Source organism: Micropterus salmoides, unplaced genomic scaffold (assembly GCF_014851395.1).
Source record: "Micropterus salmoides isolate LMB-PRFRI ecotype aquatic unplaced genomic scaffold, ASM1485139v1 Ms_hic_scaffold_16, whole genome shotgun sequence".
Lineage (NCBI taxonomy): Eukaryota > Metazoa > Chordata > Actinopteri > Centrarchiformes > Centrarchidae > Micropterus > Micropterus salmoides.
In genome coordinates this window covers 6,806,807-6,833,046 of record NW_024040707.1, presented here as the reverse complement: position 1 = coordinate 6,833,046, position 26,240 = coordinate 6,806,807, and the positions used below count along the sequence as shown (strand labels likewise).

General features: G+C 38.8%; 1 protein-coding gene across 1 annotated transcript; it reads left to right on the top strand.

Moving 5' to 3' along the window:
• The first annotated feature begins 7,444 nt into the window (after positions 1–7,444).
• Positions 7,445–25,795, top strand: ada (adenosine deaminase). The gene is made up of 11 exons (XM_038723006.1): positions 7,445–7,606; positions 11,412–11,473; positions 12,769–12,891; positions 15,063–15,206; positions 15,317–15,432; positions 17,206–17,330; positions 22,220–22,291; positions 22,842–22,943; positions 23,267–23,334; positions 23,435–23,564; positions 24,745–25,795. The coding sequence occupies exons 1-11, from the start codon at positions 7,460–7,462 to the stop codon at positions 24,847–24,849; spliced, it is 1,194 nt and encodes a 397-aa protein (XP_038578934.1). The 5' UTR covers positions 7,445–7,459; the 3' UTR covers positions 24,850–25,795.
• Positions 25,796–26,240: the final 445 nt, after the last annotated feature.

The window sequence follows — 26,240 nt, the reverse complement described above, 5'->3', positions numbered from 1 at the left end:
TTGTCATTTTTGTGTCCAAGCACGGGTTCAGGGCTTGTTTACGGAGAGCTGATTGTAGCAAAACAGAGTAGAAATAGCCTGCTGCATTTGTTGACACACCTAAACCAACAAGACATCCATTTCTAGCTTCAGTTACTAAAAATAAATAAGAACAAATAAATAAGGAACAAGGATTCAATTCATCCAAGGCAACCACTTCCTAGCATGGCACACGGTGTCAATATTTTTAGCTGAGATTGTGCTAACTTCAGGTAAAAAGAAAATATATGCTGCAGAACACAGGAAGCCCACTCAGGATGTTTTATCACGCAAGCCCATGCTGGTGAACTTAATAAAGATGAAGTTATTACATAAACATTTACACTGTATTGGAAACCATCATCTTTTAAATCCTGGACCCATATGATTCTTCTGAGCGTAAAACCAGGCAACAGAGGGATGAAGAGAGGAATATTTAAATTAATTTAGAAAGAATTCAGATTATGTTTGCACGATTTATTAGTTTAATCTCTTTTCTGGGAACAAGGGGAAACATAACAGACCGAATTTTTCATATGTCATTAATAAGATAAATTATTCAAATTAATTTCCAGACACAACACCAATCACTTAAAGAGTAAAGTTCATTGTCTAAGAGTGTAAAACATTGACCAGAGCTCTGAGAGTCTTGGACACACAACACTGCTCTTTAACTGAATTATATGTGAAATGGTTCAGTGATGGCATGACGTTGTAGTTGCCAATATGTGGGAGTAGTCAGGATTTGCTGTTACTTTCCCAGAACTCATTTGGAAACAGGCACGCACGCATTGTTTTCACAATGTTTACAGTTCTTCTTTAGATCAATTTCTGGAAACAGTTTTTACTGACATCCTGTGTTGTTAGTATGAGGGTGTAATGCAAAAGAAGTGGGCTTTAAAACTTTTTAAACATAACCATTGGGGCTTTAATGATGATGTTTTAAAAGTTTTAGAGCCCAGGTCCAGACTGTGTAGCTTACTGCTATTAATATGTCATTACCAAAAGTGCAGAAAGAAGAGGATGAGCTGACCCAAAGATCTCTCCATCTTCATCATTGTCACATAGGGATGGGGATCGATACCCGGTTCTAAAACGACCCAGATCCAAAATTTCTCAAAACCAGAAAATCAATAAGGTCTGAGCTTATCTTTACTGCTATCCAGACTAGCAGGTCCTTTAATCTCCTTTAATCAAATCTGATTTAACTTGAAACGTGATGGATAAGAAAACTAATGTTTTTTTATTGATGCCACCGAAACACGGTATTAAACGGGCCCAGGACTGTTTATCATCAGGCTGCAGCCTTTGCTGCTCTCTTTCGGTTCCTACCATAGACTGTGTAGTTGTGTGTGTTTCTATGCAGGCTTACAGGTTTTTAGCCTTGCTCTTGAACGCACCTCTGGAGCATCAGATTAGCTCCACCCAGATCAAACCCCCTCATTAAGTGAGCTTATTTAAAGCAGCTGCAGTATCATGGCTGCCTCTTTGGTTTTTCCCTGCCTGTTGGTTGCCACATGAACCCTCTGTGACGTTTAGGTAGGTGAGTGAGTAAAAACCCTGTCTTATGTTTTCATTGTCTTTTCCCAATGACTGAGGTTGTATGTTTTGCAGCAGTCTGGAGCCCGCCTGTTTGATGTGGTTTGGTTGATTCCAAGGTTCCTTATCTGGAGTGGCATGATGTATTGTTCCTTACAGAGCACCCTGTGTTAAGGTATGAGAAGCTTAAGGAGCAACAAGAAGGGTATGATAACTACCTGAGGTAACTGTTATTTACTTTTATAAAACTGTTGCTAATATGGGTTTTTAATTGTAGGTTGTCAGCAGCTGTTTTTCCTTTTGTTAATTAGGATTTTTAACCATTATTGCTGGTACGTTCTGGCTGTAGTGCCTCCAGCCGGCACTCCCCTAGTTGACTATGCTTGTATTTTAGATATAACCAACTGGTCTATTGTGTTTTATTTAACTTGTTTTATTCTTTTCAGTGGTTCTAGTGGTCGGCTTGTGGTGGAGGCTAGGCACGCTAGTGTGGGTTCCTTTACTGATTGTAGTGTTAACGGCACTGGGACACAATTTGGTAGTGACACGATTTGCAGTGACTATCTACTGCTGTGGGCACATGCGGTGGGTAAGTTGGTGCACAGCTGGTCCTGGCCCACTCTGCCTTTTTGTTTGGTTCAATAATTGGTAATAACTGGTGTCTTGTTAAAAATAAAAGTAACTTGTTTGCCAAATTTAATAAACCTTCATATTCCATGGTAATTTGATTATTGTAGTATTCACCATCCTCTTTTCAGGCACTTCAGTTACAGATTATCAATAAATAAATTATTCTCTTGGAGCGCGTCTGTCTTACTTCAATAAACCTGTGTAGCCTTTGTATAAAGGTTAAGTCAAAGTAGAAATGGAGCATTTCCTGAGGTGGAAGTCCCCAGGTGGCGTTGTCAGATTCTGGTGGCGGTTCCCCTCTTGGCGTCACAACTGTGTATATAAAAAGGTTCCTACACACACAGCGGCCAGCTGAGACGCTGAGCTGTCGCGGTGGAGACGGTGATGTTTAGTTGGCTCCAAACTACGGAGTTGCTGACAGCTATGCTCATTACTGTAAATACATGCAATAAAACCTTTGCGCGTAAAAACACATTACTATATCAATGTAGAAAGGGTTCATTTAAACTGCTCAGTCGCTCATCCTGTATGTTTTATTACCAGCAAAGCTAATGTTGGCTTGGCATTAGCCAAATGTTATAAACAAGCAAAAGCTGTAGCATAAACTGGTCTGTAAAATCTGGCACGTTGTTGTAAACTGAGCTGCTGGCTGAGATAAACCAGCCGCTCCTCCTTCGACAAGGTAATGTTACCTGCAGGCAGTGAATAACAGCAGAGAGGAGGAAGGACTACAGACTGAATTTTTTTTAATCACTCAGTATTGTGACGTCAGATGTTGAGTTTATTTGCTGCTCTAGAAACATTTAGCTGTATTTAAAATATAATCTAATCCTATAACTTTAAAATAACCAGGCAGTTAATATGTACACTTCAGTATGTATTTATCCCAAGTAATGTTTAATCTCGATATACAACAATGTTATCGCACATTAAATATTACCGTGCAGGCCTACCTCATGACCTTTGGGTCATGTCTTACCAAATAACTGTCGCCAAATAAAAGTATCATATTGATAAAGACTCAGATCATTAAGCAGTCTCAATAAGGGCATCAATAAAAATTAACTATTCCTATTGCCACACTTCCCCTCCTTTCCCCTCAGTCCAAATGATATAGTGTTGGGGGAAGTATTCATATTATTTTAGTGAAAGTAGCAACATGCAGAAAAAGTCCTGCCTTTTTAAACTTAAGTAACATTAGTGTTGGCAACAACATTCACTTAAAGTATTAATAGTATAAGTACTTGTTTTGCTAAATGACCCCTTTCAGAGTGCTATGATTGTACATTTTATAGTAGGCTACTGAATTATTGTGATTGATGAATTTCATGTATATGAGCATGTTTATGTTTTATCTAGTTGAAGTGGAGCTAATTTTATACACGGTTGGGTATTTTAATTTATAAAAAACCATTGTATTTCATTACAATGTATTTTTTTTGTATAAAATCTTAATGTGAAAAGTAACATAACAAATAGTACTAGTACAATAGTGTAAGTAGGCCTACAATATACAAAGTATATTTCCATCTGAAATGTGGTAGAGTATAAATATAAAGTAGCAGAAATTTTAAATACTCAAAGTTTAATGTCATACTTTTTTAGTTACTTTACTTTTACTTACTTTTCCCGCAACTCCCCCCAACCTGTCCTGTTCAAGCTTTTCCAGTATTTTGCCTGGTGCTTTAACTTAAATGAACCATGGTGATTCGCCGTGCAGACTGCGTGGGACTGAGAAGTGAGTGAAGTTTATGATATTGCACTGCCACGCTTCAACGGGGATGACAGAAAAGCATGCAGGCCAGTATCTTTTTAACTAAATTAGTGATGAATCACCCACATGCATCAATCATACATAAATAATAGCTTATTTTTACACATGATGCATGATGATGAAGCTAAAGAGGAAAAACAGTCAATATTAGAGAGATGCCCACATTTTCATTAACCATGTTTTTAGGCTCATGAGCTCATGACTTATTAAGAGGAGCACAAGCTCCCCTGGTTCCCCTGTGGTTTACACCCTGAGTACAGTACAGTTCCCCTAACCTCAGACTACAGCCTTTACATTTTAAACAAAAGTGCACCATTTAGCAACTACAGAGCCAGATGTTTCCTTCAGAAGTTGTTGTAGACAAAATTGAGCTAAATGAAGTGTCTATATTGGACTTGTCCGGTGGACACAAACACGACTCCAAATATATGCTAATGTTAGCAACAGTTTACTAACACATTTTGACTGTATTAGATTATGATAATTTTAAAAAGTCAGTGTCATGTTTATACATTGTTGCTTTGCCCCCAAGTGGCCAAAAAGTTTAAATTTGACAATATGACAAAAATGTATAAATATTAAGATTACAAAATGTTTTCCTTTTACTGTGGAAAAGGCTTTACACTGGCAATTAGACCTTCATGTAGGGAAATAAAAATGTACAGAAAACCATAACTGAACATTTTACTGAATACATCAAATAACAAAAGAAAACTTTTATTTATTTTTTTTTTTTACAGACTTTCTTTTTGATGCTGTGTCAAAAAGTAGGTAGCATGAGCTATATATTTAGAAAATTCTGGATACTTAATGGAACATGAATTAATGTTCCCCGAATTGCCCCTGGCGGCTGTTCCGCCAGTGTATGAATGTGTGTGAATGGTAAATGCAGATGTAGTGTAAAAGCGCTTTGAGTGGTCGAAAAGACTGGAAAGGCGCTATACAAGTACGGAGCATTTACATTTATTAAATAGGTACTTGTGAATATTAACTGAACAATGTGAAAGTATACTGTAATTAGAAGGGTGTTTCCATTTTTAGCCATGCATGAACACGGCTGTGATTTGTGAATGTGCGAAGATCTGTAGGAAGTAAAATGTCCACTAGCCACTTGGCCTTGTACTTCAGCACACAGACCTATTTTATGCTGCTTTGATGTGATGGGGTTGAAAAGCTCCGTGCAGTTTTTAATAACCACTGAGAAATCCATGCTGTGCTGTGGATGAAAGGACAGGCAGACAAATAATGGTTTAATATAATGAAGCCTGAAAAGAAAAGTTGTTTTATTGGTCAGGGACTGAACTTGGGTCTCATACATAACATGATAGATGGATGGATAGATATCTTATATGTAATTAATAAATAACAAAGGTAAATACAAGACTGCCATCATAATGTCACAACATACAATTAAATTACAGAGGATAAATACACCATAAAGTTAAAAAAAAATTTCCATTATTGTCCTCATTAAAATGGAAAAGGGAAGAATGACCGATCTTCAAGGCAAGACAGGTTAAAAACATACAAACTTATGATGATATGACCATTTCTTTACTAAAAGTTAAGGTTTGAACTCTTGGATCTTATTGGTGTTTTCCATATAGAGTATTTTATTGGAGCAAACACTATACCTAAGGCAGAAAGCTTGTCCATATACTTTTGTGTTCTTTTGGACTGAGGCTGTCTTCCATAGTTTGGGTTAGACCCTAGTGTCAATTGTCAAAACAAACGGTCATTATTTATGTTTCAGTGCCACCTGCTGGACATTTTTAATAGCAGCTGACCTACAACCAAAATCAACACTTATTAGCATTTATATCAGCTGTCCCCCAAATATGTCCAGACAGATTTATCTCTAATTAGGCCAGCTCAGAGTCCTTCTCCACTGGGCCGTTAATTGGACAGTATAAGACCAGCTACAGACTTGGTGAAAGTGTTGTCCTTGTGACCAGATAGAATCGGTCACGTCCTGGCATGACAATTTTGACAGATTGAACAAGCCAGAGCTCTTGAAGACTGGGGATCCAGTTTCTGACCCAAATGTCAAGTCTTCTCTGTTCTTGACACTTGTGGGGGGGAGACGCGAGCGAGGAACGGGAGACAGGTTAGGTAGGTATTTATAGAAATGCCAGGGGAGGCATGATTGAGGTGTGGTCCTGCTCATGAAACTCTGATAGTTGGCTTCCATGCAGGATCTGGTGGCTGGAATTTGAAATAGTCAGGCTCTTTCCCTCTGTTTCCATCTGCTTGCTGTAGCTTCAAATGTGGCTTACAAACATAAGAGTGACATTAATCTTCTCATGTAAGTGTCAGCAAAAAAGCAAAGAAGTCTATTTCTCAAAATGTCGAACTACCATATTTCTTTAATGTTGAAGTATGTAGTGATATCAGTATAGCTGAAAGGTAAAAAAAATGTCCTATTGGTTTCAATTATTTCCCTTTTCTTATATAACTTGTTTCACAATATGTGAATAAAAAAAAACAAATATGTGAATGCTGGGAAGATTTGAGGTATTGACACTTTTATTATTATTAAAATCCTAAATCTGAAGCCAAAGCAGACTAAAGAAATATCTACAATAAATACAATCTTGACATTTTAACTGTTAACAGCTGGGTTCTGATTATTATGACAGACATTGCTTCAACTAATACATATTTGAAACTGAAACTATGTTCCCAGATAAGACAGATTTCTTTGTCTGATTATTTGATCATCAGAATAGTTGTTGATTAATTTTCTGTCAGTTGACTAATTGATTAATCAAGTAATTGTTGCAGCTCTATATGTTTGGGGTCAAGAGGTCAAACTCCCTGTTAGACATTTTATAAACAAATTCAATATAAGACAATACCTTATTAATGCCTGTTGTATTTTAAACATGTTTTATGGCTATGGTGTAATCTGTAATGCATTAATTTTCTATATCCGTCATCAGTACAAAATCATGTTTATAAGCAATTCTTACAAAATTACGCAATTACGAATTTTAGAAAGAAAAGCAATGTGTCAACCTTATATGTGCATTGTAGATAGCAGGATTTCAAATGGTGTATTTCTTCAAAACATCGGAGTATCCACTGAGAAGCAGATTTGTGTCAACATTCAAAAGACAGCGAGAGTCTTCTAGTAATAAAGAATGACCTCTCCTCCTCTCCTCTATTTTAACACATTCCCCATAGTCATGATAGAATGACTGATATTTTTTGAAACCTTCATGCAGACTACGAAATATAAATACTGCAATTTGCTTCATTGTGTAACGGTTTGACTTAATTAATTAGCCCGGTGGTAAAGCTCTCATCACATGGGTGCAAAGCTGCTGCCATTCAGGGCCGTTAATCCTTCTACCTAGGCTACTGTTGTCTCTATATGTTAATGCACACTGTACCGCACAGCCTGCTCCTCTGTGCGTCCTGACATCCTCTGTTGTACAGTAATAGCTCTTAGCGATGTGTTATGCCGTTGAGTGAACAAAGGCGTGTCCCAGAGCCATGCATATTATAACAAGGCAAGCTGCGATACGTTTTGGCACGCCAGTCCTCAGCTCTCTGTTCACCAGCAGACTCACCGGCAACAGCAGACTCTGTACGATGGCTGAGCTTTCCCCCCCCGAACAAGTGGTATTCAACAAGCCAAAGGTACAGTATCAGCCGGTAGGCTAAACTGTAGAATGAGCATTAATAATTTAAATGGAAATGTGTTTGACGGGCGAACTTTTTCCTGGTTTTACGCACGTTAGGGTTAGTGCCCGAGACCCAAATAATAGGCTACGAAGAAGCCTGTTTAAAGACATAAAGGAAGAAATCAAGTGTTTGATTAAAATACATTGTATTATTATTTGCCATTATCGTGTGTGTGTGTGTGTGTGTGTGTGTGTGTGTATAGCCTATGTGTGTTTGATGCCAGTAGTTGGAACACGGAAGAACCTTTCCGTTGCTTACAGTTTGACGTGTGGCTTTAAACAAGACACTGTGATGAATGAAAGGACAGATAGGCTATTTATTTTCACTGAGTAAGTCCAAACAGCTTTCTCTTGCTTCTTTATATAATTACGACAAGGTAGCACATTGTTCTGTAATGAGTGTAGTTATTTATTAATACATGTTTGTGGGATGGAGGGATTCACGTTAAATAAATGCGAGCGTCTCATCACTGCAATAGACACACAGAAAACACTTTGCATTATTTTGCCTGATTTCTTTATGGAAGCACTTTTATTTGCCGATAGATACAACTGGCGCGCACAACAAAGCCTGCCCAAAGTGAACTGTACCTTTAATTGTCAGGTAGCGTGACATGCGCAACCGGCCCACATACGTGAAACGTATAGTGCCCTTTGGAGTTTGGTGCTGCACCTGGTCTGCCGAGGAACTGACGGCTGATAAGAAATCATCCTATTAAATATTAATTTGCTGTTGTAGACCTGATACCACTCCTGGGGTCATTGTGGCAGTAACCTGCACCGGTTCACCATCCATGCATCTTACACTGACATTAATTGTAGTATATAGCTACAGGGTTACAGTGTGTGATCATGTAGGGCTGAAACTACTGATTACTTTCATTACTGATTAATCTCCTGATTAATTCCTCAATTGATTGATTATTTGTTTGGTCTATAAAATGCCAGAACATAGTGGGAAACATATTCAGTTTATAATGATATAAAACAGAGAACAGCAGCAAATCAGTGGAACTGAAAGTGGAACCAGCTAATATAGCATTTCTGCTTGAGAATTTACCTAAACAGTTATAGATTGTCAAAATAATTGCAATTAATTGTTAGTTGATCAACTAATCAACAAATCAACTAATCATTTCAGCTCCAAGACAAACTAGACTGTTTGCTTTCAGTGAGTTTCTGTTCTGGTTTGGACTCAGAAGAAAATTATTAAAGGACAAATATAGACATAAATAAAAGGCTGACACAGTTGCAGAGGGCATCCACTGTAATGGATATTTACTGATTCATTAATGAAATGTCAGAAAATTCAGATGTTTTGTTGGTTGTCCAGATCAAAACCTAAAAAGATTCATTGTACAATGATACAAAACAGAGAAAAGTAGGCAATCATCACAATTGAGAAACTTAAACTATAAACATTTTACATGAAACCTTTCTTTCACTATGAACATCCTATATTTAGTGGCTTCACAAAATTGCGTAATAGAACCCTTTCAGTGGAGAATCAGCAAGAGGCTGTTGTGCAATAACACATTGCAGATTTTAATTCAGTATAAACTCTAACTCTTATATAAGTTACTACAGAAAGTGATGTGTGTATACTGAAAGAATTGCCACAGGAACTGCAGATGGGTTAACCAGCTGTTTGTTGAACAACTCTGATGCTCCAGTGTCACGGAAACCAGGCTTTTAAAGAAAGAAAACAGACATAAACAAAAGAGAAACTCAAACAGTTTTAATAGAAGACTTCACTTCTTGTTGAAAACATCAAATCTTAAGAACATTTTCCATCTGTCACACAGATGCACACAGCTGCTTTACTTTCTAAAAGAAGAGGGAAGCAGGTCTGAATAGCAGTCTGTCATAACTTGGGCTGCAACTAACAGTTATTTTCATTATCTATGAACTTGTTACATGTTATTTTCTTGATTAATCAAATAATAATTTGACGCACATATCATCAGGAAATACTGAAAAAGTACCTTCAGATTCCAAGTGATCTCTGCAAGTCCAAAGCGGTCAATTTAAATGTCTGTGTTGTCTAACTAAAACACAAATATATTAAATTTGCAAGGATATAATACAAACAAAAGCAGCAAATCTTCACATTTGTGTTTTCAGCTGTATACACCAGAAAGATTTGGTTTATTGAAAGCTGGTGGCTGGTGTAGTTTTTTTCTAAAAACATGATCCAGATTTTTATTTGTTTGTCTTTAGTTTTTATTGCAATTTTGAAATCCAAAATAATGAAATAAAATGTTCACTGACAGTGGCATTTGTGTCTCAAAGGGATCTTTAATCAGGAACAACCCCTTATGTTGTAGGCTAATCTCCTGCAGCATTTCCTTTAATGACTGATGAATGAGTCAGGTTTAGATTCATGAGGTTTGATCAAAGAATGTTAATTTAATCACTGAGTCGTGTTGAACCAGTTGAACCTTACACACTGCTCATGTGGTTCTTGGATAAAAATGTGTTATTTTCCCTGCCCAGTAAGAGGGAGGAGGGGGAAGCGTTCAGCATCTGTACCTCATTTAAATTTCATCATTTTAGAAACTCTCTCAATAAACTGCAAGTAGAGGGACACACTGTACACTTCATTCATTTTAATACACAGGGTGGGTCTGAACCCTGATTGCTCTTTGAGGTGATTTGTGATTGTTAAAGTGTTTTGACCATTACCATATTTCCTGCGTGGATAAACATCCCTCTAGTTGTCATCACATTTTGATTAAAGAATTTTAGCTTAAACCTGATTGGTACATGGAAGGATGTGACATCACAGTTTTCCAGCGAAGCCCTGATTAATTTTAAATCAGTGAGAGAAGCGTAAACAAGAAAAACTGAAATCTCTCATGTGAAATAACTAATACTGTTAATGCAACAATCATTGATTAATCTGTTCCAGACCAACAGTCCAACACCCCCCAAATTTTCAGTCATATGTTACAAAAAAGAGTTACAAATTCTCACATTTAGTTTTTTTTTTTTTTCATTTTGCTTGAAAAATTACCAAAACACTGAATTAATTCAAAGCAGCAAATCATCACAGTAGAAAAGCTAGAACCAGAGGATGCTTGATGGGGTGCTTGAAAGGGAACTAATCAAGGGAGGGATTAATCAATTATCAAAATTATATAAAGTATAGTAATGGAACAGAAACTGATGAAGAGAATAAGTTTTCAGGGCTTTTAAGGAATAGATGCATAGGGTATGTCAGTGAATGTCGAAGAATTAACTGAGCCACAAGAATAGATAAAACTTTGGTTTTGCTGTTGTGGAAGATCAGGGTCAGTGCTCCCAGCTGCTTCTTTTGGTGCACATTAGGAGATTTAACTTATTACCATAACCATACTTGTCATTCTCTCCTTCATCATCACTTCCAACCAGAAATAAGGATTACTGATGAGAGTCTTTTAGGCCTCAGTTGTTGAAGGAGGAGCATAGATTTATTGGTGCCATCTGCCAGATTAAATCACGGCTGTCAGAGCTGGAACTCGTCTTTGACCCTTCTCTGGAACCCATGGCCTTTTCGCTCCTTGTTGCCCAGTCATGCATACTGCATTCGTGATGGACTGCACCACCGCTGTCCTCTCTTGCTGCTCTCTTTTTTTTAACACTGCTGGCCAGCTGACATTCTGCAGTGCTATTCTTCTAAACTACAATGTATAATCAGACTTAGATACATGGTTACATCCATCTGTTTGAAAACAATTTGTTTTGATTGATGGATTAATTATTTATTATCTCATCCACAGGTTGAGCTGCATGTGCACCTTGATGGAGCCATCAGGGTGCAGACTATTCTTGACGTTGCCAAGTAAGTCAGTTTACTATCTGCTTTATCAGAATTCTTCAATATTGTCTTCAGATTTTATGTGTTTGTACTGAGATTTAGATACACATGTTTAGATAGGTAAGAAAACGTTATTGTTCTTTTGTGTGAAAACACCACCTTTACATTTTTATTGATTAACTGTGCTTGTGAATATTGATAATTGATAAAATAAAATAGAGCACAATTGTAAAATGTCTTGGCAGGTGTATCGGAGAGCAAAATTATTACTCATTTTTACATTTATTGTGGCAGCGACCTCTAGTGGCTGTACAACGCAAACACATGATAAAGGTGGTCATGTATTATAAATACCCATAAAATTGTACAGTGGTGCCGGGAAGTTAGCTGCTTTTCACCCAGGAGACCACCGTCCAGTTCCAGCTAACTATGTTAAAGGCGTTGACAGCCCCCCATAGCCCGAAACCTTTACCCTAACCTTCACAGGGGTATGTGCCTAAACCTAAGTCAGCGTATGCATGTCAACTGGTGAACCCAACAACTGCTAGCAGATCGGCCTCACGGTTTCCACGTGTTTCTGTCATGTGATGTAGGTCACATGATTTCCAAAACGTAGGTCCAGTCGGAAAATGGAGTTCAAAATTGCCGTTTTGGGAGGCATTGACAAACGGCAACGATAGGGGCGCTATTATATATGCTCATATGAATCATATTTGGAGGGTTAAATGCCACCAGTAGGGGCGCTATTTCAGGATACGCTCATGGGAGTCGTATTTGAGGCTGGTTAAAATTACTAAAATCATGTTGGTGTTTAGGTTGGAGGACTAGTTGGTATCGGACAATATTAGCTTGTTGCAGATATCAGCTTATCATGGATATATTGTTCGGTCAATAAGTAACAAGAAATTGCAGTAAATAAATGCAAAAGATATGTTTGAGGTACTTCAGAAACATCGTTGCATTACATAGTTTTATCCACCAAAGAGCACAAGTTTGTGAAAAATGTGCACTTAGAGTAAATGTTGGTTAAAATGACTTAATAACCACATAAAAAATGTTGACTTTGTGTTATGCATTGAACTGAATATTGGTTCTTTGTTATCAGGTTTTAGTTTGGAGTCATGTTTCTGTGCGCCTTTCACTGTCCATTAAGCTCCGTTTTTTGTCTGCGCCAACTCCTGAGGGAAATATCTGGCTGTTTAGCCAGTTAAATAAAGATTTATATATTTTGGGTTAAGATGAAACAAAGTATTCATTTAAATTTCAACACTGTCCTTGAAATGTTTTTTTTTCTCTCTCTCTCTCTCTCCTCCTTTCAGGAGACGCGGCATCCCTCTGCCAGCAAATAACATAGAGGAGATGACACAGAATATTATTGTTGAGGAGCCTGCCACCCTCACCGTGTTTCTGGGGAAGTTTGCAGAGTACATGCACGTGGTTGCGTAAGTTCTGACATGTCACCTTCAATGATTCTGTTTCATTATTACCAAAGGTGTTTTCTAGTTGAGCAGGTGAAGCGTAAGGAGGAAGATTTGAGTGATTAAGAGTCAGGGTCCGCCTCATTAGTGTCACTGGAATGTTACTCCACCAAGTACATTGAGGGTCAAAGTCTAGTCATGCAGTTTGTTATCACACATGCAGTTAATTATGATATATCCAAAGTCTGTGAGTACAGTGTGTAGATTGTGACTGATGATATTGAGATGTAAAACACAGCAGGATTATGCAATGAAATTCTGTGGCATTCTATAGGGGAGGAGGGTGGTGCAGCTAGATTTAAAATGCTAGACATGCAGAAAAGGAACACATCATTATCGAGAGATCAAGTGTCACCTTGGTAACCAAACTAAGAGGAGGGGAAAGTTGTTATGGGAACCCTTTCCGGTGCCACGCTGTCTTATATTTAGTTCTCCAGTGACAGGGCTGAACTGGTAAGAAAAGACCAAGTAGTCTTTCAGATACTCAATGGCCGTGAAAGCTTTCAACAATGACGGTCTGCAGTGGCTGGACTGCAGCGCGCAGTTGTGCTGAATGAACCCTTTTGTATCAAGGCCCCCGAAAGCCTTGTGTGCAGTACGGTTTCAACAACATAGGGAACTTGCTAGCTGAGTTTAGCTCACGCAGAATTGTTGTATGAGCTTAGCTGTGGTGTGTGTTTGGAGAGGGGTAATGAGAGGACGCTGGAAAACACAGGCATTCAGACATGTGGGATGAGCATTCACTGTCAGTGTAACTGCTGGAAGTACTGTTGTCCATCATGTGACAAAAAGTGTGCTGCTGAGTCTAAAGGAAAGAGGGAAGTGGAGCTGTGGTTCTCTTAATATTTCCACATCACTACTCTGTATTGTCATGCAATACAACCATGTGGTCAGGACAGACAAAAATGTTTTTGGTCAAAAATATGATAATCTCAAGGTTAGGGACTGTTTAGGGACATTTTTGGGGTGGGGAGGGGCAATTAATCTTATATCACTTTTAAAAAAAAATCTCTCAAGTATTGGTATTTTCACTGGAAGGGCAGTAACTAAATTGTCATTATTGATTTATATACCTAATTATTTCTGGATTTTCTGTCAGAAAATTATTTTAAAAAACGCATGTTAAAGTTATTATAGCTAAAAGTGACGTCTTCAGATTGCTTGTTTTGTACAACCAGCAGTCTAAGCAGTAGTTTCTGAAGAAATTCAGATTTACTATCACATAAGACAAAGAAAGGCTGCAAATCTTCACATTTACAAAGACATAGCAAAGGAATGTTTTTGATTTGATGATTTTGCCTAAAACATTACTTAAATGATTATTTAATTTTCAAAATAGTTGCCAATTGCAGTTCTACCAAGCGGATTTGGTTTTACACACGTTTTTTTTGTATAATCAAAGCTCTCAATGTCTTGGCAAAAGTTCAGGTAACAGTGGAGAAACCAGCCGTGTGTGTGTGTGTGTGTGTGTGTGTGTGTGTGTTCAGATCACAAGGACTGAAGAACACCCGTATGCATTAATGAACTGACCATACTGGTGTTGGCTTAACAATAACAGTCAGTATGTTCATTTAAATTCACCAGTTAGAAGTAAAAGTTAATCATTTGCTTTACTGTAGTTTTGCTTTCTGCTATGATGCAGATGAAGTGACGGTGGAAACATCTGTAGTGTAAAATGACGCAGTCTGTGGAGAGATAATGTTCAACCATTAATAACTATAAAGATCCATGTCTATATCAAAACTGATAAATTGGTTCTAGTGGTGATGAGAAAAAGAACAGACCTGATACAGAGACAGGATTGTCATGGCCAAACACACCTTTATGTCCCGTGGGACGTGTATGGGGGAAATTATTTGAATAAGTAAACAGCTTAGAATGGTCATAAAGTACATTTAATGAAGCCTATAAGTCAGCGATTAGCATATCGTGCACATAGATGTGTAAGAGATGTTTAAATTAAATTGTATCATATCAGTAAAACTGTGTAAATGCCTATATTGCTCATTTTGAAAGCCATCATAGTTTAGATGATGGATTGGCAGTGGTTAATGGTTTTATTTGCGCCACTGAGATAAAAGATTATCAGAGGCAAAGGGCAATGTCATTCATTTTGCATCTTTCTTCCTTTTCAGTGGAGACAGAGAGGCCATCAAGAGGATAGCCTATGAGTTTGTTGAAGACAAAGCCAAGGAGGGAGTGATTTATGTTGAGGTCAGATACAGCCCACATTTACTGGCTAACACTAAAGTCGACCCCATTCCATGGAGCCAGACAGAGTAAGTCTTTACTTGAAAAGTTGTAGACTTTGGTGAATGTGTTGTGTTTTCGGGGAGCAATGTATTAAGTTTGGCTCATGTTTTGTTTTTCACTGTGTTTCTTCACTCAGAGGTGACCTAAGCCCAGATATGGTGGTGCAACTGGTTAATGAGGGCCTCAGCGAGGGGGAGAGGGCCTTCAATATCAAAGCCAGGTCCATTCTATGCTGCATGCGCGACAAGCCAAGTAATGAACTGTTCATGCTCCTGTCTGCCCAAACAACCTTGTGAGATAAGGTTCCTAAACTGTCTTCTGTCCTGTCTCAAAGCTCTGCCTCAGTTATTCTTATTAGATAATGAACAAGAGCACTACAGAAATCCACAATGCAGTCAGAGCAGATACATATTATAGATCCATAGGCTACTATTCTTATTGTAACCTATTCTACACATTGTTGCTATCAGGTGAAAACCATGTATCTTCAGATTTGCCATATTCACTGTCTTTTGCACATTAATATGCTAACATTTGTTAATTAGCACTAAACACAAAGTACAGCTGATGACAATGTCATTAGTTTTGCAGGACAGGACAAAGGCGCTAGAAGAAATGTCAGGGAATCACCAAATTGATTAATATTCATCCTCTTAGGACCATGGATGTCTGTACAAGATTTTATGGCAAATCTGATGTTTTAGAGATACATGGATTTCACAGGATAGTACGTATTTGTGTTATATTAGTACTTTTTAGAGTATTAGCTGTAATTGCGACAGCAGAGGCTGTGTACAGTCTAAGTTGCACCAGTAAAAGTAACTGTAGTAACATGAGTTGTTGCTATATCAGCAGCAACAGTCATGTAAGTCAGTTGCAGATCTGCGCTGCTCCATTCATGCAGCTGTTTCCTGTGCAGGCCAAAAGCCAAATGCAATTCATATCTGCCATTCTGTATTTCATGCCACATCTCTTGCAAAAAAACATGCTGTAATATCCCCGGGTGATTACATACATCCTTATGTATGAAATCTCAATGTATGGAGGATATCTGATTTTGTCATTATAGATTAGAACATGAAGTTCTATTTTAGGAAACACCAAATTCTACAAGCTGTAAGATAACTATATGCAATTAGATGTGTGTATGTTTAAACTGTATGCAGCCTAATATTTGCAGATTAATCCAGATAAAATACTATTTTAATTGTGAATACTGGGGCTGACCCCGAATAGTCGAAGAATCGATACTTCGAAGGGTCCGAGCCTGATCCGACTGTCAATCTCACAGTCGAAGCTTCGCAGCGAAACAAGGATCATGCTGTTTTGCCGATATGGGGGTGGTCAACGTCTGGTTTTACATAGAACTACCAGTTTTCTCCCAATAAGTTAATATACAGCCTATTGAAATATACATTTCAACGTTTAATGCTGTAAATAAACATGTAAAAAGAAAAAGTAACTTTCAATAAATGTTTTTAAAGTGCGTGAATATATCCAAAATTGTAATCCTATAACCCTGGGTCGTCAGTGCGCGTGTGTAGTGGTAGAAGAGGAACACTTACTGAAGAGACGGAGCCCCAGCTTCACTGTTGATGAACCACACAAAGAATATTATATCGTTTTTAAACAGCCGCTACTTATAAATAGACCCATGAGGAACCGCGACATGCATGCAGTTGTTGGCAGCACAGCATGCACGCAAAACTCTGCACAAGACCGGTGAATGGCAGGCAAGAGAGAGAGATTTACCATACAGACTTGAGAGTGCAGTCAATATTCTCATGTAAGTTGAAATGTTCCTTTAGGAACTAGTCCTGGTGACTGTCAGCCACACAAACAGGTATTACTGCATGTTGGTTAATGTTTTCTTGTGCTTGTCAAGCTGTATATTGATGCAGATGGATGCAGCATGATGCTTAGACTGTATCATCGCTTTTCATCTACACATCATCTTCATGTGTGTGTTTGAGTTGGCAGGACCAAACTGTGTAGTAATATATGTGTGTGTTTCAAATTCGCCAGGCTGGTCCATGGACGTCGTGGAGCTGTGTAAGAAATACTGCGACAAAGGAGTGGTCGCCATTGATCTGGCAGGTGATGAGTCACTCAACTGTAAAGCCAATCCAGAACACAGGAATGCCTATGAGGTGAGCTTGTTGAAACATCAACATAATAGCAACAGACAACTCTGGCAAAACATGAGGGAAATTACAAAGGTGTGGGCTGTGGCGATCAATTTGTCTCAAAAATGGTGCACATGACTGCACGTGATATGAGCACACAGAGGAGTATCGAAGAGATTGGTCACTTTCACGACCCCAGTCACCTCTACAATGCCCATAACACAATTATGTAACATCTAGACTTTAACATTAGAGACTTTAGTGCAGTTTAGTGACTCCTTAGGCTACGTGTTTACTATGTTTCATTTGGGCTAAACACAGGAATGACCAGCCTCACGTGTGACTGAATAGAAATGACAATAAATTATGTAGGCCTAAAATGTGTTTCTTGCTGACAGACTCTCGAACTCTCTCTGCCTTTAATTGTCGCTACTATAAAAGTTGATGGGAGTAATAAAATAAAGAAAAATCTTTCTTTCTTAAATGAAGAAAGTTGTGTGTGGGGCTTTTGTTGATGAGACCTACAGTTAACTCAGATTTTAACAGTGAATCATAAAACAAATCAAATTAAGACTTTGCAGTGATCAGAATCAGCTTTTATTGCCAGGTATATGTACACATACGAGGAATTTGACTCTTGATTGTACATTGCTCATGATGTGCTTACTCCTACAAAAATACAAAATCACAATAAAATAAAATAAAATCAGACACAGACTTCTGTAGACAACACAAATATACACACTATCAACAAAAACAATATAGACATATTGACAAATAGTGCAGTGAGCAGAGTGCAAAGGATGCAGGAGTATGTACATGTCGGAGGTGGATGTGACATACATGCATACATGTACACAATGCAATGAAGCATAGTGGCAAGGATGCTGGAGTAAATAAGTATTTTGTGCAGGAGTACTTGAGGTAGGTGGATTTGGTTTACAGTATCTACAATATAACCGTATGAACAGCACTGAAATAGAGAATGGTGAATAAATAACCAGTGGTAACCAGTAAACAGGTGGCTGATTAGAGACACAGTTACTGGGTTATTTCACAGGAATTGTTCCTGACACTGTGGGTCAGAAATCAGCTGTTCATCAGAGTGATGGCTCGTGGGAAGAAACTGTTCCTGAGTCTGTTGGTTTTGCCGTACAGTGCTCTGTAGCGCCTACCAGGGGGGAGGAGCTGGAACAGATTGTGTCCGGGGTGAGATGGATCTGCAGTGATGTTTCCTGCCCATTTCCTGACTCTGGAAATGTATAAGTCCTGAATGGAGGGCAGGTTGGCACCGATGATCTTTTCTGCAGTCCTGACTGTCCGTTGTAGTCTGTCCCTGTCCTTTTTGGTGTTCGATCCAAACTAGACAGTGATGGACGTGCAGAGGACAGACTGGATGATGGCTGTGTAAAAGTGGATCAACAGCTCCTTCCTGACACAGGAAGTACATCCTCTGCTGGGCCTTCTTGATGATGGTGTCCGTGTTGGGCTCCCACTTCAGGTCCTGGGATATGGTGGATCCCAGAAACCTGAAGGATTCCACAGCAGACACAGGGCTGTTGAGTATGGTGATGGGGGCAGAGTGGGGGGGCTCCTCCTGAAGTCCACGGTCATCTCCACAGTTTTGAGCATGTTAAGCTCCAGGTTGTTCTGACCGCGTCCCGGATGAGGCCGATGACCGTTGTGTCATCAGCAAACTTCAGGAGTTTGACAGATGGGTCTCTTGAGGTGAAGTTGTTGGTGTAGAGGGAGAAGAGCAGTGGGGAGAGCACACACCCCTGGGGGGCACCAGTGCTAATAGTCCGGGTGCTGGATGTGATGTTCCCCAGCCTCACCTGCTGACTCCTGTCAGTCAGGAAGTCTGTGATCCACTGACAGGTGGAGGCTGGCACAGTGAGCTGGGTGAGTTTGGTGCTGAGGATGTCTGGGATGATGGTGTTGAACGCTGAGCTGAAGCCCACGAACAGGATCCTTGCATATGTCCCTGGAGAATCGAGGTGTTGCAGGGCCTGTAATGTCCTTCAGGTGGGCCAACACCAGTCTTTCAAAGGACTTCATGACTACAGATGTCAGGGCGACGGGCCTGTAGTCATTTAGTCCAGAGATGGAGGGTTTACACTTGAGTTTAATGTTATCTGTCCTGATGTATCAGATCAGTCCAATCAATATAATGGCTACCAAATAAGGGGGCATGTCGATCCGCTCATAGCTTATCCTCGATCCTCGGGGCGCGAATAAGAGCTTTGGGACGGTCTGCAAGATGGCGGAGCGGAACAACCTCCAGTTCAAGCGAGGAGCAAGGAAACAACAAATAAGAGACTTGAGAAGCACCCATAGCAATAATCTTAATAATCATAAAGGTCAGATAAACAACAGCCTGTAGTTTAACAAGAAGTATGATTGCTGGAGAAAAAATGCTGACAGTGTAAGTACAGAAGTAGACTTCTTTCCTTGGCACTTAAGTACAGTAGGCATAATTTTATTTATAATGTATTGTGTTGTTTTAAGGTTGTAAAAAGATTTTATAGTCACAGAGTCCAACTAATGTTCCCACAGGCTGCAGGCTGATGGAGATATGGCTGCGGTTTATCGCACCAGCAACTTACAGGAATCCTTAGAATTTGTAGCTCTGTCTGTTATAACTACAGAAAGGACAGATGGCTTGTAATTGTATTACCCACACTAGTGGTTTTGGCTGTAGGGATGAATGGATTGCCTTGACATTTTTTACATTTCTTACTGACTTTGGTGATAAATTGAATTTTAATCTAGTACCGTCAGCTGGTCAAAGTTATTGCTTATCTAGTGAAATCTCAACATTTACTAGATGATTTGTGACAACATTTTGTGTAATCACGGTTCTCAGATGATGTATCTCAATGATATAGTGATCCCATGACTTTCTCCTCAACCGTGAATGTTTTGCCCTGAAATTTAGTACAGTCATTTGTGCCTGCTTAAGGATGAATTATAGCAGCTTTAGTGATCTCTTAACTTTTCATCTCGCACCATCATGGGGTCAAAATTCCAATTTGTCCAATATTTGGGTTTATGGCCAAATACCTGCAAAATGATCACATCCCCATGAACCTCATCTGTACTTGTTTAGTGCTAATTAGCAAATGTTTGCATGCTACCACATTAAACTAAGAAGCTGAACATGGGGTTAACATGTATATATATTATTGAACACATTCCTCTCCTAGAGGTGATACCATTTCACAGACTTGGTAAGAAGATACTGAAGGCCTGATCTATGCTCTATGCACGCCCTCTGTTACCATGGAGATGTACCTTTTGTCATAATGCCCAACTTTGTGAAACAGGTTTGAGCTCAGGTGTCACAGCTGAGTTTTTCATTTCTCCATTTTTCATTGTCAGAGAATAGTCTTAAACTGATGAGGACTTAAATGTCTATGTAGCCAACACAGTATATGGAAGTAAAATCTAATGCTCTTACGCTCTGAGGCTTCTCAGAAAAATCCTATTTGGTTTTCAGCCAGAATTTATTGATTAATTCTGAGAATACTACAGTAAGTAATCAACTTTGCCTGTCAGACCATAATGAATGCGGTAGATTAATCAAGTAATACACTACAGCACTGGATGTGGACCAAGTCTTAGCTGTAATTAATTGCTTACATGGGGACAGTTCATACTCTTGCAGTCCTTTTTACAAATTACATTTTATACATTTTTCACTACTATGAAAATGAAAACTGTTGGAAGTTAATTGTTCTTATCAAAATTTGACACTAACACTAACCACCAGCTAACAACAGAATAGTCTGGACTCACACAGCTGTTGATTGAATGTTAGTGGCCTCCAACCAGTATTAATTTATGACTTCATTTTAAATGATTGTTAAATTAATTTTATAATTGTTTTTTAAGTTTTACAGGTTTACTATGTAACAACTGTCCAGGGACTACATATGAAAAATAGTCTTTTGGCTAACCCTGGTGCATTTGCATCTGTGCTTATTAATGTGCATCATAAACTAAAAAAAAATCCTGAGCTGTTGCTGCGTGATGGTTTACAAATGCAGCACATATTTTGTTGACTTGCTCCTTATCCATCCAAAGCAAACATCAGTAGTGACGTAATACCATTCAAACAAATTGTCAATAATTATAAGCTACTATACTATAATAACTATCTCCACACTCAGTTTTAATTTGTGTCAAATGTATTTTTTTTCTATAACCTTATTTCGTCTATTTGTGTGTATTTATGTGTGTATGCAGGTTGGTATTTGTATGTATAAAATACAATTTCATATGTGTTTTTGTGACAAAAATTGACAGTTTACTTTCTTGTATGCGTACAGTATATGATTTTGTATTCAAGTATTTTCTGTTTAATTTTTCCTTGTAACGCACTGTAATATCTGATTTTGACAAGTGCCATATAAATACATTTTATTATTTTATTATCATAAGACTATAGTATATTATTTATATTGCTCATTTCTCCAGAAAAGTATTTACAGAGGTTTTGAAAAGCTGAATCGATATTGGTTGAAGGAATGAAAACATGCTTCAATTATTAACAAGAAGCAGAGCTCACAGAGCAGAGTCCACACTAATATTGTTAACTATCTCTATAAATACATGACCTCTAGATATAACAGTGCAGACTGAGCAAGCCAGACTTGATGTGTCCAAGGGTAAGAATGCTAAAATGAAAACAGATGTCTTGGCTGCCAGCGCAGAATGTGGATTTCTTACATTACATCACAGTTCTAAAGCAACATCTTTTTCCATCTGAAACAAAGCAAGCTTGTACAAAAAAAACCTTGCTAGATGATAGAAGGCGCCTCAGTAGATGCTGCAGGATCGCAATGTGAAAGCCAGATGTTTGGCTGTGCTGTTTAGTTGCTGATGTGTTCCATGACTGATTGTGTTGACAGGAAGCGGTGCGTTGCGGCGTCCACAGGACAGTCCATGCAGGAGAGGTGGGCCCGGCATCGGTGGTGAAGGAGGTAAGCCATTCAGCAGAAACACAAGACATTTCTGAACCCTGAGGTGGAGTCATCTGTGGAGCTTGTAAACAGAAACTAAACAAAACAATGAACTCACGCACTAATAATGGAAATGAGTCAGAGATACAAAAGAAACAAGAACAGAGGATTGTGTTTGCTAGAGATTTTCATTTATGCGTTGAGAAATTTGCAACAACAAAGCACAAAGGAGTTCACAAACATATGCAAATATATCTATGTGTAGATGCAAAAACTGTGAAAATAATTTTTTTACTGCTTATGTTTATCTCAGCAGTTACGCCTCAACCCCTTAAGTGTAAAACTACATGTCACACTGGGCGATGGCTGCCATAAGAAGTGGCCACTCTCTAGAGAAGCAGTCGTCCACAGTGACAGTTCAGCTTTGCCACAACAGTTGCGAGTGTATCTCTAGAAATAGCCAGTAGATTCTGCTGACGTGTACTACATGGAGGATTTTTTGTTGTTGTTGTTGTTGTTGTTGTTTATAAACTTTTGAATCCACCTCGTGTGAACCCTGTCGGATTTTTAGGCTGTAGAAGTGCTGAAAGCTGAACGGATTGGACACGGTTACAGAACCCTGGAAGATCATGCCCTGTACCAAAAACTGCTGGCTGACAACATGCACTTTGAGGTAAGGAACCATCCAGATTTATCAGTTTTCATAAGAAAACCGCCAGCAAGGTTACTAATTCCTGCAGAAATGTGCCTGTTATCTATTAAACATACTGTTCACTGTTCATCATTACACACTGCTCATTCTAATCGTTACAGAAAGAAAGTGGGGTTGTTTTATCAGGTAATTACATACAGTAGTTGACTAACACATTGATACAGTACCTACCAGTAGTAACACAGGGATATGCTGACCCCTAGTGGAGCCTTAAGTACCACAACTGGAAGAAGAAAGACTGCAAGAACGAGGTTTCAGTGCTGCCTGTGCTGTTCTCATTGCAGGTGTGTCCTGTTTCCAGTAAGCTGACTGGTGCCTGCCACCCAGACTACGCCAAGCATCCTGTTGTCAGGTGAGCTGTGTTCATTGTACATGGAAATGAACCTGCATTAAAGTAGATTTTGGGCATTTTTATTCATTTTTGTTTGGATTTCACCATTTCCTTTGTGCAGGTTCAGGGAGGACCAGGCAAACTACTCCCTGAATACAGATGACCCTCTGATCTTCAACTCAACCCTGCAACTCGACTACAGCATCGCGCACAACTACATGGGATTCACTGAAGAGGAATTCAAACGAGTGGTGAGATCAAATGCAGTAATAAATAGTAACAGCAGTGGTTCACAGGATGAAAGCTTTTTAAGATGGTTTGAAATGATAGCACGTGGTGTGGATGCCCCGTGCATAGCAATGCCTTTCTCAGTTGCTAATTAAAGCAGGAACAGAAGCTTACGTAAAAGAAGCGTCCCTCTGCATGCTGAAAAGCCTCAGATCCTTTATTTTGTTAAAACAATGTGTGAAGAGCTCTGCTTCACATCCAGGCTCCATCAAGCTTTCATGTGGATTAGATTTGCAGTAGATCATTAAAGGAATAGCCTGACAAAAATATGCTGATTTGTTCACTTGACAAGAGTTAGATTAGAAGATCAATACCACTCATGTGTATAATGGATAAAAAGCCACCAGCAGGTTAGCGAAACAAGGAGGAAACAGCTAGCCTGGCTCCATCCAAAAGCAACAAAATCTGCCCACCAGTGCCTTTAATGCTCATTAATGAACACGTTATATCTTGTTTGTTTAACCAAAGTATAGAAACAACACGTAGTTTTGGGGTAGGCAATGTGCTGGACTGTTTCCTGACAGGGAGCAGTGACTTTTGGTAGTCTTGTCATCGGTGTGAGGTTGTCAGGCGACCAGCTGTTACTAGCCGTTTTCTCCTGTTTCCAGTCTTTATGCTAAGCTAACTGCCTGCTGTAGTCACCGACTGTGTAGTTAAGATGGGCGATCGCACCACCATTCAGCTGAGGCATTCAGCGCTGTTTCTGACTGTCTGGTTCAGTTCAGTATAACGCTAGCCTGTACAAGCACTGTTATCCAATCATGATTTGTTTGCGTGGCTTTGGCTGTCTTTTGATATGCTTTTAACAAGGTCATAACATAATAACTCAGTTACTAGTGAGGAGCTCTACTAAAAGCTACTGATTTTGTCAGTGACAGGTGACAGATTAATTGTTGGTACATATACTGAACACTTGTAGTAGATGTATTTTGCTACCTTCATACTAAAAGGTAAAGTGGCTAAGTTAAACCACCTGTAGTGTCATATTTACAGTACAAACAAGAGTGGTATACATTCTTTCATCTAACTCTCTGCAGGAAAGTGGATATTTCCCAAATTGCTCAGCTATTCCTTAAAAGGTGAACTTATAAGTAAACTGGAAGCACACTAATGGCCACCGTATTGGCTTCTTGTGTTTTCTAGAACATCAATTCTGCAAAGTCGTGCTTCCTGCCTGAGAAGGAGAAGAAAGAGCTCCTCGACAAGCTGCATGAGGCCTATGGGATGAAAAACACGACTGCCTTTTAAACCTGACAAGGAAATCTGAGGAAGAAGTGAACCCAGGGGAAAATCCGTCTGAACCTCGCCACCTGACAAAATGGAATGTCTTTTTCCTCATTTGTAACCAGACATAAAGGCTAGAAAATAATCAAATATGCTGTTTATCATTCTTGCTGCTGCCTTCACCATACATACCTGAACATCAACAGCTTTGTGTTTTGTTAGTATTCTTAGAGACCTTAAATACTTAAATTTACAGTGTAGTTCCAGAGGAAGTCGCGGTGGTTCGCAAGGTGCAAAAAACAAAGGCGTGCAAGTGTTTTGTCTTGATGAAGTAGATTTTGTTGTATGAAAACTCATTCAAAACTCATTTCATTCATCTTGTGTTTACATTCTGTTTTCATGAAGAGAATCAGGGAAGCTTTTGATGTAAACTTACTCAGCAATCATGAACAGCTTTAACACTTTGTCAGACTGTAAGTTAAGGATAAGGGAGGTTTTATTAGTTGTTCATCTTTGTAATAGCTTAACCATTATGGCGTCCTGAACATCTTTGGGTGAAAACATGTGATGGAGGATAATTGAAAGCTGGTGGAAAGGTGAAGAACTTACTACCTATGGGGGGAAACATGGTTTACTGTGAATATCCGTGGTTTGGTTTGCGGGTGAGGTAGGGTTGTTAGAAAATTTGTTTGCTTTTTGCCCTCCATACATTAACTGCAGGACACATCAGGTAAAACAGCTCAATACCAAAAGTCTAGTCTTACATCTGAACACTAGGTGGCACACAACTGTCACCTTGATAGACAAAACAGTTTACTTAATGTGGTTTTACATTTCGTAATTATTCTCTCAATTATTTTGATGTATATTTATTTTTTTCACTAAATAAAAAAAGCACAACCATTTGTAACAGACCTATTGAACACTTGATAAGCAACTTTAACCATAATAAAAACATTATGAAATGTTTCTCCATGTCGACCTATTCCTTAATGCTCATAATCTGCAGTAACTTCAAAAGAGTTTTCCAAGCCAGTCCTTATAAGAATCGTCATTTTGATATAAAGTCATCTTAGAATTATTACAGTTAAAGAGGAAATTAGTCAAGTCTGATGCCATTGGAGAGGGGGGGAAAAAAGCACAGCTTTACAGATTAACTGCTCTGTCATCCTCCGTTTCTTTACTGTATAGAGATAAATATGAACACTGGAGCCATGCTAGGTGGAAATGTAAACACGGACTTCCTGTGGCCATTCAAATGTACACAAAAAGCTGCATTTAATAATATTTATGGCTCTGGAACGACTCAGCGCTACACTCGTTAATCCTGGCTGGCTGGGGCTCACCACCTTTCCAGCTCTTTTAACTGCTGTGCTCAATACAACAGAAACCTGCAAACTGCCTTGCATGAGAAG